This window comes from Erythrolamprus reginae, chromosome 3, assembly GCF_031021105.1.
Source record: "Erythrolamprus reginae isolate rEryReg1 chromosome 3, rEryReg1.hap1, whole genome shotgun sequence".
In the NCBI taxonomy this organism is placed as follows: Eukaryota; Metazoa; Chordata; class Lepidosauria; order Squamata; family Dipsadidae; genus Erythrolamprus; species Erythrolamprus reginae.
Window position 1 is genome coordinate 125,141,547 of NC_091952.1, and position 17,092 is coordinate 125,158,638.

Consider the following 17,092-nt stretch of genomic DNA (forward strand, 5'->3'; position numbering starts at 1 on the left):
TTGAATAAAATAATTACAAGGATTTAAACTGCCTGTTTCCTGTGGATTAAACAGAAACAAAGTTTTCCCAACCCTATGCTCGCCAATACAAGAATGCCTGTTTCATGAATACCAATTATCAATTACCAGAATGTAATTATAACTCTATTTCCTGTATTTTATTTTATACTGACTTTTTTGTTCTACTGAGAAAGCTCTCTAAGATTAACGTTCCACATTTTTAACTTCAATAAATATTTATGCTAGAATGAGTATGTGCTAAATTTTTAAATTGCCAGAATGCTGTTTTTATTAATTATTATGATTAACCAATCTATTTGGAATGGGAGTTCTGAATTAAAAATGAATTAAATGGAGGTTCTGAATTAAAACTGATCTAAGCATCTCAGAAACTTTCTGACACAGAATATTAATTTAGGCCTCTGCAAGTTTCAAAATTAATAACAACTCCAGTATGAAAATGAATTTTATTGTCATATGAAAGCTGCAAACATAAATGCTCTTTGTTATCAAATAAAGCAAGATGGTATTCAAGACAAAAATAAAAATATAGATCATAGCTAACACAAAATGACAATTCATTTCCAGATTTGACTAAGAAAAAAAAGATTTATCTTTTCAAGTCAGATAAATTTGAGTTCTAAATGAACTAAAAACAATGTTACACTGCCGCTTAAAAAAAATTAACAACCATAGTAACTAAAAATTAAAGTCAGACAAAAATTAATACTAAAATGCTAAACGTAACAAAAATAAATTAAGTATTTTTCTCCAAAATTATATTTGCCTTCATATCTGCACTAGATGTGCTTAAATGGCAGTTTTGAGCCCTCATATCAATACTTTTCCTTAAATTCTTCACTTCCCAAAATAAAAAAAAATTGGGGTTGATTGTAATGTTGTTGTCAAAGCACATTTTAGAATGTTTAGTTTTACTATGACAATACTCAGAATACTTCCTCAGAAGAGCTGACCAATGATGCCATGGAAGTTTGCATGGCCTTTTTTTTATTTTGATAAACAAATGTAATTTTATAAAACTGAAATTATATTTATATACTAGCTCTTCAAAAATAATAATAATAATAGTGGTACTCCATTATCAGGGATCAATTTTTCTGAATAGTTTCTGCAATTTTGAAGAACTTCAAGCAATGCAATCATCCATTTCCATCACTGCAGAGTTTCTTCAAACGTTGCCATAATATCGCTCTGAAAATTCATGTCAATGGTGCTTTTCAACTATTAAAAACAAGAAGGAATGGAAGGGGGAAAACAAAGACACTTAGATTGAAATAAATGTTGGTAGATTCAGTAGAATTGGATTCTGAGCAATAAGGCAATTAACTTTTCAACTGTAAAAAACGTGGGGAAATGACAATAAATTTGTGGTTGCCCAAGGATTTTAGGATTGAGAACTATGTTTGGTTTCTAGTGGCCTTTTGCAAGCTGCATTCTTCCAATAATTGAGAAAAAAAGGAAAAGAAACAGCTAAGGTCAGGCAAAAAATTGATCCCTCAACTTTCTTCAACCTCAATTTCTAAGCCGGTTCTTCTGACAATTTCAATCAATAAAATTCTGTTGACTTCCTCCCAGAGAAATGAAACTGCCCTTTAACTCTTTCATTGTGTTAGTTGACCCGCATTCTTTAAGCTGGCATTTTTCAACCTCGGCAGTGGAATATTTGTGGACTTCAATTCCCAAACCTTCCCAACCAGCATGCTTGGCTGGGGAATTCTGGGAGTTGGAGTCCGCAAATCTTCAAGTTGCCAAGATCATGAGAGCCTGCTTTAGGCTGATATTGGTGGCTTACCGCTTCTCTTCGTCTACGCTCTTGCTCCAGTTTTCTTGCCAAATTACGATCTATGACAAGATTAGGTGCTGAGTGGGATTGCTCTCTTCCAGATCCTGTTACATTTGGAATGGGGCAGCCTTCTTTTACTGCTGTGGATTTCAAATCTTTTTCTCTACTGTTTCTAAAGAAAAATAACCAACAATTTTTGTACAGGAAGTCAGATATTCAAGCTTTACATTTGAGTGAACAAACACACACAGGGTATTCAGTTGCTTATAATCAGCAGTGATTTAGTACAGTGATTTGCCCATTGTCACTAGAGTGGATGACGGGATGCCTTAAAATCAGCACGCTGGATACATCGAACACTGGATGAAAGCACAACATTAACGATGCTCAGCTATACATCTTCACCCCGTGTCCACTCAGTGAAGTAGTGGAAATAATATGCTGGTGTCTGGAGGCTTTTAGGGTTTGGATGAGTGTTAACATGCTCAAGCTCAACCCCGACAAAATGGAGTGGCTGTGGGTTTTGCCTCCTAAGGTCAATTCCATCTGTCCATCCATTACCTTGGGGAGGGGATTCGTGACCCCCTCCTCAATCCACGGCTGACCTTAGACCACCATCTTTCAGCTGTGGCAAAGGGGAGCATTTGCCCAGGTTCGCCTGGTGCACCAGTTGCGGCCCTATCTGGACAGAGAGTCACTACTCACAGTCACTCATGCCCTCATCACCTCGAGGTTCGACTACTGCAATGCTCTCTACATGAGGCTATCTTTGAAGAGCGTTCGGAAACTACAGATCTGCAGAATGCAGGTGCGCGAGTGGTCATGGGCCTCCTCATGTATGCCCATGTCTCTCCAACATTCTGAAGAATGCATTGGCTGCCGATCGGTTTCCAAACACAATTCAAAGTATTTGTCATGACCTATAAAACCCTACATGGCATCAGACCAGATTACTTACAGGACTGCCTTTTGCCACATGAACCCCAGTGACCGGTCATGTCCCACAGAGTTGGCCTTCTCCAGGTCCCATCAACTAGACAATGTCGCTTGGCGGGGCCTAGGGGAAAGGCCTTCGCTGTGAGGGCCCCAGCCCTCTGGAATCAGCTCCCTCCAGAGATTCATATTGCTTTCTCTCTCCTTGCCTTCCACAAGAGCCTGAAAATGCACTTATCCCGACAGGCCTGGTGATATTAGTCATCAGCCCTTGCCTATGAATGAACGTATGTTGAATGGAATGTATGCTGGTGCATTAGAAATGACTGTTTTTAAAATTAAATTGGGGTTTTAGATTGTTTGTTTTTAGTTATTATTGGATTTCAGAATTGTATTTTTTTTATATGCTGTAAGCTGCCCCGTGTCCTCGGAGAGGGATGGGATACAACTCCAATAAATAATAATAACAATGAAAATAATAATAATAACAATAATAATAATGATAATAATAATAATAATAATAATAATAATAATAATAATAATAATAATAATGCAAGCCCTCTCACCCTCCCAAAATATCCTGGAAATAGAAATAAAGATGTACTAAAATTTCCTGAATTACGGAAGTGAGAGTTGACAAACACAGAGACATTGCTATTACCCTTGCGGATAAAAATACTGTTTGGTATTGGAGTTGTGACTACCTGGGCAGCGCGGGCCCTGAGGAGATGCTACTTTAGCCCCCTTTTCTCAGGAAGGAAACAGGATTACCACGAATAATGATAAACGTAACAAATGCATAATGCATTGATTGTGGGGAGAATGCCTGTTCATTGCTCCAAGAAGCTATAACAAAATTAAATATTATTAAAGCACTTCATCATTCATCAAATAGAAACATAGAAACATAGAAACATAGAAGTCTGACGGCAGAAAAAGACCTCATGGTCCATCTAGTCTGCCCTTATACTATTTTCTGTATTTTATCTTAGGATGGATATATGTTTATCCCAGGCATGTTTAAATTCAGTTACTGTGGATTTATCTACCACGTCTGCTGGAAGTTTGTTCCAAGGATCTACTACTCTTTCAGTAAAATGTTAGGTGAGCCAGGAATAATACTCAGAGAGCAAGAGGAGAAGCCTCTAGAGCAGTGTTTCCAAACCTTGGGAACTTAAAGATATTTGGACTTCAACTCCCAGAATTCCCCAGCCAGCTAATGCTGGCTGGGGAATTCTGGGAGTTGAAGTCCAAATATCTTCAAGTTCCCAAGATTGGGAAACACTGCTCTAGAGGACAGTCTGGCTCAGCAGCATAACCCTTGCTTGTTCTCAATTAAAAGTAACAATGTTCAATATGAATTATTGATGAGTAGTTTGCTTCTTTCAGTCTCCTACAAATGCTTAGGTCAGTGTCACATTACTTCAGTTGGAGAACAATTCTAGGCTAGTGAGGATGACAAAGCGTTCGTTCTCCCAAAGGTCATTAAATTTCTGAGTCAAAAATCACAGGGTAGCCAATTTAGTCAGAGGATGGGTTAAAAAAACCAAAAAGAATTGGGGAGAACAAGTCAAGCGCACGATGACATCAACTCCCCAGTTCAATGAGTGCTTAAATTTAAAAAGTTTTGGAAAGGCCTTTTGTTTCATCAATCTCAACTCCGCAGATTATTCCAGAGGGCATTGTGAAAACTTGATTGGTGCTCTTCTATAAACTATATATAGTTTATGCGTGGAATGATTGTGTTGCATGGTTTTAATGTTGTGTTTTAAATGTTTTTTAATATTAGATTTGTTATACTGTGTTATTTTGTTGTGAGCCGCTCCGAGTCCACGGAGAGGGGCGGCATACAAATCTAATAAATTATTATTATTAATTATTATTTATTATTAGTGAAGCTGCCCCACATTTTCACCAGCTTGAGTGATTGTTTACACTACCATCATTCTCCTCTGCTCTGTAGGAACCCAATCATATTTAGAAATGGAGGCTAATTCTAAAAAGGATATTCAACATTTGTTGTTTAACCAGCATGTCCTCTTCAGCGGTGAACTCTACCTTCCCTACCGGTTCAGAAGTTCATGCTCTGCTCATCCATGTGTGCTTTTTCACCCTCTGTGCATGGGCAGAGGGTTAAAAACAAGAAAATGGTGATGTCCGGTCAAGTGGGTGGAGCCTCACACTGCTGCCATTATTGGTTCTCCAAATCACCGGCGCCCACTACTACTACTGTGTTTCCCCGAAAATAAGACACTGTCTTATATTAATTTTTGCTCCAAAAGTTGTGCTACGTCTTATTTTCGGGGGGTGCCTTATATTTCTCAAATAAGACAAATTCGCAGGCAGAAAAGCTGACACCCCCAAAGAAAGTTTACCGTACGGTACACTGATTACGGTACGGTGCCTGTCAGTATGGCACCCACGCACACAAACGACGGCCCTTATATGGTACAACAGTATACTCCCGCTATTGCAGCTTCCGGCCACCAGAGGAACTACAGTCTACGCACTGTAGTGGAGACTGTAATGGCGGTGAGACAGCAGCAGATTGTGTCTGCTGTACTGGACGGTACAAAGCGATGGAAGGGGCCAGCAGGGGACGCCAGATTATTACGGTACCGCTATGAACAGCTTTGAATGGTACCGTATGTTTTTCCACCGTCCCGTATGTAAACTTGACTATGCCTTATTTTCGGGGAGTGCCTTATGTTAGCAAATTCTGCAAAACCTCTGACATGCCTTACTTTCAGGGTACGTCTTATTTTCGGGGAAACAGGGTAGTACATCTGGACTGGGCCGAACGGGTAACATTTCACCTCTGGTCCTCTTGTTATTAACTTTAAATATTTTTCTTACATAAGATCTACCAAACAAGGCAGCTGGAGGCTACATGCTGCAAAGTCAGTTAATAAAACATGCAAAATAGAGCCTTTCAGTTTAATTCTATGGAATTACCAACCTCTCTTTTTCCTGAGGGTGTTTTTTCAACTTCCTCTCTGCTTGTTCTGGTCGTCTTTTTCGGTCCTTGGCCCAGTCACTGTTTCCTTTGTCCAGCGCAGCTTTTTGAAACTGTCTGAAGCTTTCATTGGAGGATTTGACTGAGACTGGAACGCTCACCATCTTACCTAAACTTGTCCAAGAATCTGCATGCTTGACCTTTATATCCTGCAATTATAACCAGCAACATTCTAAATACAAGCAGACAGGACTCCCCAAAGATAAATAGCAGGGGGGCGAGGATTTAATGTAATTTTTGTATCCTGATTAATTCAAAGTGTTTCCTGCCTTCCATTGAGGACCTGTATACTGCATGCGTCAAAAAGAGGGCTGTGAAAATATTTATTGACCCCTCGCATCCTGGACACAAACTGTTTCAACTCCTACCCTCAAAACGTTGTTATAGAGCACTGCACACCAAGACAACGAGACACAAGAACAGTTTTTTCCTGAATGCCATCACTCTACTAAACAAATAATTCCCTCAACACTGTCAAACTTTTTACTAAGTCTGCACTTCTATTTCTACTAGCTTTTTCTCATCATTTCTATCACCCTTTTCCTCCCACTTTGAACTGTATGACTGTAACTTGTTGCTTGTATCCTAAGATTTTTATTAATATTGATTGTTTCTTCATTGCTTAATTGACCCCTATGACAATCATTAAGTGTTATACCTCATGATTCTTGACAAATCTATATTTTATTTTATGTACACTGAGAGCATATGCACCAAGACAACTTCCTTGCATCTCCAATCACACCTGACCAATAAAGAATTCTATTCTACATCACCAGCCATATTCCTTCACCAATCTCTCAAGCAGTTGAGGCTAACCTGCACAGTTCTGTTTTTTGTAGCTGAACTTGAAAGGCCAAGATCTGCATGAATAGATTTTTTTCCTCACTGGCTAATCAATAAGAAAGTGCACAAATCAGCATTCAGTGCCCCATTCTCTTACATCCACACTGTTAGTTCACAATGTATGCATTTCCTTGGTAAATCCCTATCACGATCAAGTTGTAAGATGAAACCACCAAGGCGTGGTTGCTCCATTGAAATGGGGATCCTATGGTAGCAAATGGATGATATTGTTCTCCAGTCAAGAGCTGGAAGGAAATTTATAGCTCATGACTTACAGCTCATGAGGAATTGACATGTCCAGAAGTTCTGTAAAGCTTGCTTATTTATTTATTTGTTTGTTTGTTTGTTTATTTTGTCCAATACATAATACACATTGAAGAGATATAAGAAAAGAATAGAAGATAAGATATAAAAGTATAGGTGAACATATTTGAAAGGAAGAAAAGATAAATGAGATAAGGAGAGACAATTGGACAGGGGACGGAAGGCACACCGGTGCACTTATGCACGCCCCTTATTGAACTCTAAGGAACCTGGAGAGGTCAATCGTGGATTGTCTAATGGAAAAATGTTGGGGGTTAGGGGTTGACACTACTGAGTCGGGTAATGAGTTCCACACTTTGACAATTCGGTTGCTGAACTCATATTTTTTACAGTCAAGTTTGGAGCGGTTAATATTAAGTTTGAATCTGTTGCGTGCTCTTGTGTTGTTGCAATTGAAGCTGAAATAGTCATTGACAGGTAGAACATTGCAGCATATGATCTTGTGGGCAATACTTAGATCGTGTTTTAGGCGCCGTAGTTCTAAGCTTTCTAGACCTAGGATTGATAGTCTGCTTTCGTAGGGTATTCTGTTTCGAATGGAGGAGTGAATGGCTTTTCTGGTGAAGTATCTTTGGACATTTTCAAGGGTGTTGATGTCCGAGATGCGGTATGGATTCCAGACAGATGAGCTATATTCAAGGATGGGTCTGGCAAAAGTTTTGTAGGCTCTGGTGAGTAGTGTGAGATTGCCGGAGCAGAAGCTGCGTAGGATCAGGTTAACAACTCTAGAAGCCTTTTTGGCGATATTGTTGCAGTGGGCTTTGGCACTTAGATAATTTGATATTAGTATTCCAAGGTCTTTTACAGGGACACATGTTAAAAGATGGCCTTTTCGACATTATATATATCAGCAGTAGGTTCTAAAACTTCTTTCCTACTGTTTTGCGCATGTGTGCAATGCTTCTGCGCATGCACAGAAATGTTCCGGATGGGTGGGTGGAGTTTCCCACCACCGGCGCTACTGGATCTAAGAACCGGGCCGAACCGGGAGCAATTCACCACTGCTATATATGCTTTATCTGAATCAGAAATAACACAACAGAGATAATGGTGTATGATTACCCCTAACCAAAGAATCCACATTGAAATGCCCTCACTTGACTCTATTTAAAATGAACAACATTGTTGGGTAAATATATGTAACAAATCTTCTAGGTGAAGCTTCTTTCGGAAAGGCAATAATTTAGTTCTTCAAAACAAACCAAGAGAAAGTAACAAGTAACAAGGGACAGAAATAGCCTGCTAGGCTGCACATGCATCCAACGAAGTAATGACAACTTCTAGTCATCAGGGACCAGTTTTAGCAAGAAATAAGATTTCCCCCCCTCTTACAGATGCTTTTCAAACTAAGGATGCTGTTAGTGGGTGATATAAATATACATATACATGATACATCCTACCATTTCTCTTTGGGATAAGAAAAAAAAGAAGAAATGAAAGACAAAAAAATAAGAGAAAATGAATTCTAACTAGATGAAACAACAACTGATACACAATGAGGTTGCCAGTATGACACTTTTTGTTGGCTACAAAATATAATTTATGAAGAGCCATTGTGCATTTGTCCAAAACAGCTTGATGGAGATAATTGTTTGTGGCTGTGAAGAACCATCTCCATCAAAATGTAAAGCATTCCCAAGATCATGTTAATCAGCCCTTAGAATGATGTCTCTACCTGTATGGTATGTTCTGGGCATTATTAAACATGTCTTCAGATCAGCTAAAGAAGTGAACTGAGATTATACATCCTTTCATTTCATTTTATTGGATTTGTATGCCGCCCCTCTCCGTAGACTCGGGGCGGCTAACAACAGTAGTAAAAACAACATGCGACAATCCAATACTAAAGAAGCTAAAAACCCTTATTTTAAAACCAATCATACATACGAACGTACCATACATAAATTGTGGAAGCCTAGGGGGAAAGAATATCTTAATTCCCCCATGCCTGACGACAGAGGTAGGTTTTAAGAAGCTTGCGAAAGGCAAGAAGGGTGGGGGCTATTCTGATCTCTGGGGGGAGTTGGTTCCAGAGGGCCAGGGCCACCACAGAGAAGGCTCTTCATTTTTTGTTTCTGCTGCAGTGATGAAGGGGAGGTTTAGAGTTGCAGGAGATCTGGGCTTAGGGCAGTGATGGCGAACCTATGGCACGGGTGCAACAGGTGGCAGGCAGAGCTATATCTGCTTGCACGCGAGCCGTTGTCCTTGCTCAGCTCCAACGTGCATGTGTGTGCTGGCCACCTGATTTTTGGCTTGCACAGAGGCTCTGGGAGGGCATTTTTGGCTTCCAGAGAGCCTCCAGGGGGATGGGGGAGAAAGTTTTTACCCTCCCCTGGCTCCAGGGAAACCTTTGGAGCCTGGGGAGGAAAAAACACAAGCCTACCGGGCCCACCAGAAGTTGGGAAACAGGCCATTTTCAGCCTCACTCTGGGGAGCGGGGGAAGCTGTTTTTGCCCTCCCCAGACATTGATTTTTGGGTGTGGGCACTCAGGCACCGGAGGAAAAAAGGGTTCGTCATCACTGGCTTAGGGTGAAGGGTGCTTGGTGACAATGTCAACTGACTAGAAAGGGTGAAGTAGATTCTATTTGTTGTTTAGGTGGATCTGAAGTTACACCTGGTAATGGGAGTATTTTATTTCTTAATCAGATTTGTATGCCGCCCCTCTCCGTAGACTCGGGGTGGGGGGGGGCTAACAGCAATAATAATACAATGTAAACAAATCTAATATTTAAGTTAATTTAAAAAACCCCAATTTAAGAAACCAATCATACATACTGACATACCATGCATAAATTTTATAAGCCTAGGGGGAAGGGAAAGTCTCAATTCCCCCATGCCTGACGACAGAGGTGGGTTTTAAGGAGCTTACGAAAGGCAAGGAGGGTGGGGGTAACTCTGATATCTGGGGGGAGTTGGTTCCAAAGGGTCGGGGCCACCACAGAGAAGGCTCTTCCCCTGGGTCCCGCCAAACGACATTGTTTAGTTGACGGGACCCGGAGAAGGCCAACTCTGTGAGACCTAACTGGTCGCTGGGATTCATGCGGCAGAAGGCGGTCCCGGAGATATTCTGGTCCGGGGCCATGAAGGGCTTTATAGGTCATAACCAACACTTTGAATAGTGATCGGAAACTGATTGGCAACCAATGCAGACTGCGGGGTGTTGGTGTAACATGGGCGTATTTAGGGAAGCCCATGATAGCTCTCGCAGCTGCATTCTGCACGATCTGAAGTTTCCGGACACTTTTCAAAGGTAGCCCCATGTAGAGAGCGTTACAGTAGTCGAGCCTCGAGGTGATGAGGGCATGAGTGACTGTGAGCAGTGACTCCCGGTCCAAATAGTGTAGTAATGAGAGTCAGTTTGGTCTCATGGTGAGGAGACCCGGTTAGAACCAGGGAACTGTGAGTTCTAATCCTGCATGCCTTAGGCCTGAAAGCCCGCTGGGTGACTTTGAGCCAGTCACACTCTCTCTCACCCCAACTCACAGGGTGGTTATTGTAAAGAAAATGGAAGGAGGAACTCAGCACCTCGAGTTGTGTGTAAAAATAACAAAGGCAGAAAATAAAATTAAAATCAATGTCCAAAGAGATTGCAGAAAGTAGCACGTTTACCTTTATTAGAGACGCCTGAGGCTTAGCTTCTCTCTTTTTTTTATCTTCACGATTATCAGGAGAGTTTTCTGTCATAGCCGCGTGTGCAGGTTCTGCCATCCGTGGTCGCCAAAGGCCATCTGGGAAACTAGCCTTCAGTTCTGGAAGGCAGGCCAGAGCAGAGACAGAGTAGTGAGTTTTCAAAAAGGGCGAAGACGTACTCCATTAGCTTTTGTTATTAGATAGAGCCCTCCATTCGAGTGCTAGCAATTTCAGCATTCTTGCCTATTTGAATTACAGGGTATATTTCCATTTGACAGACTTTGGAGACTTTGATTATCTCTTCTTTACTTGGCAAATACAATGCTCAAAAAAATAAAATGAACACTTAAACAACAGAATATAACTCCAAGTAAATCAAATTTCTGCGAAATCAAACTGTCCACTTAGGAAGCAACACCGGTTGACAATCAATTTCACATGTTATTGTGCAAATGGAATAGTTGTGCAAATGAAATATTCAATGAGAATATTTCATTCACTCAGATCTAGGAAGTGTTATTTGAGTGTTCCCTTTATTTTTTTGAGCAGTATATTTAGGGTACTTCCGTAGGGGGCTTGAATACTCAGCCCAAACCTATCAGCCAAGTGCAGAAGCTGAACCAATGGCAGACTGCATTAAGACATAGCACCCCTATTTTTTCCTTTCAAAACGCTGCAGCTCTATAGAACTTCCATTTCCCCCATTTGCAGGAAAACTGACCTCCAGCCCTGCCCTTTTTCTCTTAGTGGGGATACTTGACTCCGCCCCCACCTGCATGTCCTTTATCTGCCTGTAAAATTGTTCCCTACATTTTGTATTGGGCAGGGTGTGATGTAGTCCTGGTTGAGCTTCCTATTGTTTTAGGACACTGGTAATGGAGACCTGAGTGTCTGGTCTTTGACTGTAATAAACACTGATTTGGCTTGATACTTAATATGTCATATTAATGTTAGTAGCCGATACATACTTTGCTCTTGGTCACTTGGTGTTAGTTTGGCAATTCCCACAGAGGATTGAACCTGGACAGCAGATGGAAGCCGCTGATGCACTAGTGCTGGTTTGCGAATATATTTCCTGTTGTCTGAAGGGATATTTGAAGAGGAACAACAAGGTACCTACGGGAAAGTTGTAAAGTTTTAAAGGAACTGTATCACAATTGCAGAGGTCACCATTCCTATAATGGTTTCATCTACAGATGGAGAGGTTGACATGCCTTTTTGTATTCCCTTTGGTCATCCCCACCCATTTATGTGGGCTAAGCTTCATTCATGGGTGAAACAAATAGAAACTTAAGGCTGAAAGGCTCAGAGATGGTCTAATGCTACTTATTCTCATGACTTCTGGAACTCAAGTATTTGAAATATTTATTAATTCGACTTCTATGCCGTCCAATCCTGAAGTACTCAGGGTGGCTTACAAGAATATAAAATACAAGACAATCAAAAGAAGTCAAATATAAAACTAAGTTATAAAACCATTAATTAAAAAATTCTAATAAAGATAACATAGTAAACCAACTTGCCTACTAAACATTCATACGATTTGGCCATTGTTGTTGTTGGTCCATGGCCCCTAGGCCTGTCGGCAAAGCCAGATCTTCATAGCCTTATGGAAGGCCAATAGAGTGGGAGCACTACGGACATCGGGGGGAGTTGATTCCATAGAGCCGGGGCTGCCACAGAGAAGGCCCTCCCCCATGGTCGCACCAGCCTGCATTGCTTGGCTGACGGGACCTGGAGGAGGCTAACTCTGTGCTTTTATTGGTCTCTGGGAGGTATGTGTCTCTAATCTCTAATCTTCCTTCTCCAAACCCCCATGTTAGGTCAGGTCACTTCTTTCCAATGTAGAAGAAAAGAAATTTCTTTCTAATCAAATAACTTTTAGTAAACTCATCTAAATTAATTGGGTTAAAGGAAATTTTGCCTCCAACCTGGTATTGACCTGTGTGAAGATACAACAACTCTTGCAGGGGGTGGGTTCCTACTTACTTCGCTGCTGGTTCGCATTGCGACATTTTGCGCATCTGCACACGCTCCGTTTGTGCACTTGCACACATTTCCTTATCCAATTGGACTGCCGCGCATGCTCAGTAGCTGGAATTGGCCTGAAACACAGCTGGGGAGCTGATCAGCTGTGCTTCGGGCAAAGGAATAAAAGTCGGCTTCAACCTGGAGATGAGTGGGAGGCTCCTTTTTTAAGCAGCAGCAGAGGAAACAATGTCCAGACATAAATAATAAATAAATAAATAAATAAAGAGGGCGGCACCCACGGACCAGCACCAACCAAACTGGTCCTGACATCACCAGTGGGTTGCTAGCAATTTGTGCAATCTGGTCGGAAGTAAGAGGAACTCACCCCTAAACTCTGCCTACCAAAACTGTTCTCCATTAAAAGTCTTCCATAAATTCTAATTACTGAAAATATCAAGACACTGAAAAGGTACTTTGTGTATATGCATAATTATATGCATATAATGTAGATAATATACAGCGGTACCTCTACTTAAGAACATTTCTAAATAAGAATCGGGTGTTCAAGGTTTTTTTGCCTTTTCTTAAGAACCATTTTCTACTTAAGAACCTGTTCTGTCTGGGTGCCCCCAGACTTCAACACCAACTGGAAAAAACAGCCAGACACGCTGGTAAAAGCAAAGGCACTTTATAGTTTGAAAAATAAACACAGAGAAAAACCTGTTCTTCCCAACAGGCAGGCTATGAGGCTTCACAGCAGAGTCCTGACGGCCAGACAATACAGGAGACTTCTTGCTGGCACACACACCACTGTATAGAATAAGACCCACGCCTTTCCCCCCAAGGTTTCAGCCTTCAAGGCCACAAGCCAGAATCAGAGACGCCAAAGATCACAGCCAGGTCCCAGGACTCCCAAAGATAATACTCCACAATACAGGAAGGGTGGGTCTGCCTTTTCAGCCTTTCTGGGGAGAACCACACCCAAACCCAGCTGTTGCCTATTTAGGGCTGGAAATACCTGGCTAATTGTCCCCTTCGTTGTGCTGCTCTTCTCTGCCTGAGATCGATGATGGCTTGTGCATTTTCATCTAAGGACTCCAGGCTGCTTGCTGGGGAGAGCTCCACCCCGGGGGACTCAGGCTGTTCTCCCTCTCCCTCGGCCTGATATTCCTCCTCCCCGTCTGCCTGGGCCTCCTCCTCCTCCTCCTGTTCCTCCTCCTCCCCCTCAGAGCATGGAGCCGGCAGAGGTTCAGCCATTCCCTGAGGAGCCTCAGACGGAATCACAACAGAACCCGAGCCCGCAAAAAATTTCCCAGGAAATTTTAGAGCGGCATGAAGGCCCGGCCAGTTTCCTGCCATTCCACCTTTAATCCTGGCAATCTCGGGATTTTCTGGGCTGCCAGAGGCTGTAGCAGTCTAGAGTGAACAAAGCATTTTCCTTTCTTTGGGTGCTTAGAGAGGGAATAAACATCTGCCAGCGCCCAGAGAAAAGAAACGCTCCCTTCGCTCTGGGCAGCCCAGAGCGAACGGAGCGTTTTCCTTTCTTTGGGCACTGCCTCAGAGTCCCTCTTTTTTTTTTTTAAGCCTTAAAGTTTTGGATTTTTTTTATTCCACTCACCTCACCTTCTTCCTTCAGCAGCGACTGTCCTTTTCCTCCTCCTCCTCCTCCCACCCAAATTCCAAACTTTTATTTCTTTCCTAAGGGGTTTGTAGGCATTATTTGCTTTTACGTTGAATCCTATGGGAAAAATCGCTTCTACTTAAGAACGTTTCTACTTAAGAACCTGGTCATGGAACGGATTAAGTTCTTAAGTAGAGGTACCAGTGTTCTTTAAATAAAGAGACCCACTTTCATTTCCCAGTGATCTCACCTCTGAAAGCTTGTAAGAAGTGCTGTGAGAAGCCTGGGTTGCCAATGTGTCACTTGGAGTCGTCTCTTGAACTGGCGGGCAGCGCAGGGGTGACACAACGGCTACCATACCTACAGGGAGGAAAGAAAACACATAGAATTATTATTATTATTATTATTATTATTATTATTATTATTATTATTATTATTATTATTATTCTCAGAGGTGTTACCGGTTTGTGGCCAAGAGGATAAAACAACGTGTATCATAGAGTTTAATGTGTGGTTAAAGCAGTGGTGTAAAGCTGAAGGTTTTGGCTATGTAAGTCATGATGTCAGTAGGTGGTCTAATAGGGAGTTGTTTAAGAGGGATGGTTTGCATCCATCATACAGAGGTACCCAGGTACTCGGTGAGGAATTCAGAACTTTTTTGGACAGGCATTTAAACTAGGTAAAGGGGACAGAGATGTAACTGATGTGGGTGATTTCTGTCCCCGACCAATGAGGATAAAGCAGTTTTTGGAAGCTTATGAAAAGGGAGCTGCAAATAAAATAGATGTAGTTGTTGATGATAAGGGGCAAACTAATAATGAAAATAATGTTCTTCGTGTAATGTGCACGAATGCTCGAAGCTTGAGCAACAAGCTCTGTGAATTAATGGCCATAATATCTAGAGATAATTTGGACCTGGTTGCCATAACTGAGACATGGTTTAAGGATTCTAATGAATGGGAAATATCCATACCAGGATATACACTGTATAGGAAGGATAGAATAGAGAGAAGGGGAGGTGGAGTAGCCATTTATGTTAAAGAAACTCTAAAAACAACACTAATTCAAAATACATGTCAAGATCTAGAGACCCTCTGGATTTGCATGCAAAATAAAGACGGTTCTGTCATTAGAATTGGGGTGATCTATAGGCCTCCAGGGCAATCTGAGGAATATGACAACAAGATGGTGGATGAAATTACCCAAATGGCAGTAAAGGGAGATATTGTGGTTATGGGTGATTTCAAAATGCCTGATGTTGACTGGAATATCCCCAGTGCCCTTACATGCAAAAGTAAGAATATAGTAGAGGCCTTTACAGGAGCAGCTCTGGCACAGCTGGTTAAGACACCAACTAGAGGGGAGAATATTCTAGATTTAGTTTTTACGAATGGGAATTGGGTTTCAGATGTCAAGGTGGGAGAAAATTTAGGTTGCAGTGACCATCTATGTTTGTGGTTTGATGTAAAAACTCATTGTGAGCAATCCTATAATGCAACCCAAGTATTGGATTTCAGAAAAACAAATTTTAATGCAATGGGGGAATATTTAGATAATGAATTAAAGGGGAGGGATAAAATGGCAGGAGCGAGCACCCAGTGGACTGTATTTAAAAAGGCCATCTTAAAAGCCACTGGACTGTATGTAAGACAAATAACTAAAGGTAAAAGGAAGAAGAAACCGCTATGGTTTAGCAATGATGTAAGGACTATAGTCAATGAAAAAAAGGCTGCCTATAGGAGGTATAAAGAGTCTGGAAGTATAGCTGATAGGGAGGTGTATAAAATGAGACAGAAGGAGGCGAAACAGATAATATATGCTGCTAAAGCCTCAAAAGAGGAAGAAATTGCCAAATCTCTAAAGAAGGGGGATAAAACCTTCTTCAGATATATTAGTGATAAGAAGAAGAAAAACTGCGGCATCACGAAGCTTAGTACCGGGAAAAATACATGCATTAATGGGAATAAGGAGATCGCTGACCATTTCAATAGCTACTTCTGTTCAGTTTTCTCAAAAGACACCTTACAAAATAATAGTATAGAGGGATATAGCATTGCCTCCAACTGTACGGATTCAGCTCCAGTGATCTTAGAAGCCTATGTCTTAGAAGAACTTGAACGATTAAAGATAAATAAGGCAATGGGTCCAGATGGCATCCACCCCAGAGTTCTTAAAGAACTCAGATCTGTCATTGCTACCCCCTGACTGATTTGTTTAACCAATCCTTGTTAACAGGAGATGTTCCTGAGGATTGGAGAATGGCAAGTGTTGTGCCTATCCACAAGAAGGGCAGTAGAGAAGAAGCTGGTAACTACAGGCCAGTTAGCTTGACATCAGTTGTCGTTAAAATGATGGAGACTCTACTGAAAAAGAGGATAAATCAGCACCTAAAAAACAATAAATTATTGGACCCAAATCAGCATGGCTTTACTGAAGGCAAATCATGTCAGACTAATCTCATTGATTTCTTTGACTATGTCACAAAGGTGTTGGATGAAGGTGGTGCCGTGGATATTGCCTACCTGGACTTCAGCAAAGCCTTTGATACGGTTCCACATAAAGAGCTGATAGATAAATTAGTGAAGATTGGACTTAATCCCTGGATAGTTCAATGGATTTGCAGCTGGCTGAAGCATAGACACCAGAGGGTTGTTGTGAATGGCGAGTATTCTGAGCAGAGTCAGGTTACAAGCGGTGTGCCACAAGGGTCTGTTCTGGGTCCTATTCTTTTTAATATGTTTGTGAGTGACATAGGGGAAGGTCTGGTAGGGAAGGTTTGCCTATTTGCCGATGACTCTAAAGTGTGCAATAGGGTTGATATTCCTGGAGGCGTCGGCAATATGGTAAATGATTTAGCTTTACTAGATAAATGGTCAAAGCAATGGAAACTGCAGTTTAATGTTTCCAAATGTAAAATAATGCACTTGGGGAAAAGGAATCCTCAAT

At 41.3% G+C, this 17,092-nt stretch overlaps 1 protein-coding gene across 4 annotated transcripts in view; it reads right to left on the reverse strand.

Moving 5' to 3' along the window:
- Positions 1-453: 453 nt before the first annotated feature.
- BRDT (bromodomain testis associated) overlaps positions 454-17,092 on the reverse strand; it is a 73,741-nt gene continuing 57,102 nt past the window's right edge. For all 4 annotated transcript variants that reach the window (XM_070746577.1, XM_070746574.1, XM_070746576.1 and 1 more), the window contains exons 15-20: positions 14,397-14,506; positions 11,523-11,670; positions 10,534-10,673; positions 5,697-5,902; positions 1,814-1,976; positions 454-1,242 (exon numbers count right to left, since the gene is read on the reverse strand). In XM_070746577.1, coding sequence (XP_070602678.1) covers positions 1,174-1,242; positions 1,814-1,976; positions 5,697-5,902; positions 10,534-10,673; positions 11,523-11,670; positions 14,397-14,506 — 836 coding nt within the window. In that variant the 3' untranslated portion in view covers positions 454-1,173. The remainder of the gene's footprint in view (positions 1,243-1,813; positions 1,977-5,696; positions 5,903-10,533; positions 10,674-11,522; positions 11,671-14,396; positions 14,507-17,092) is intronic.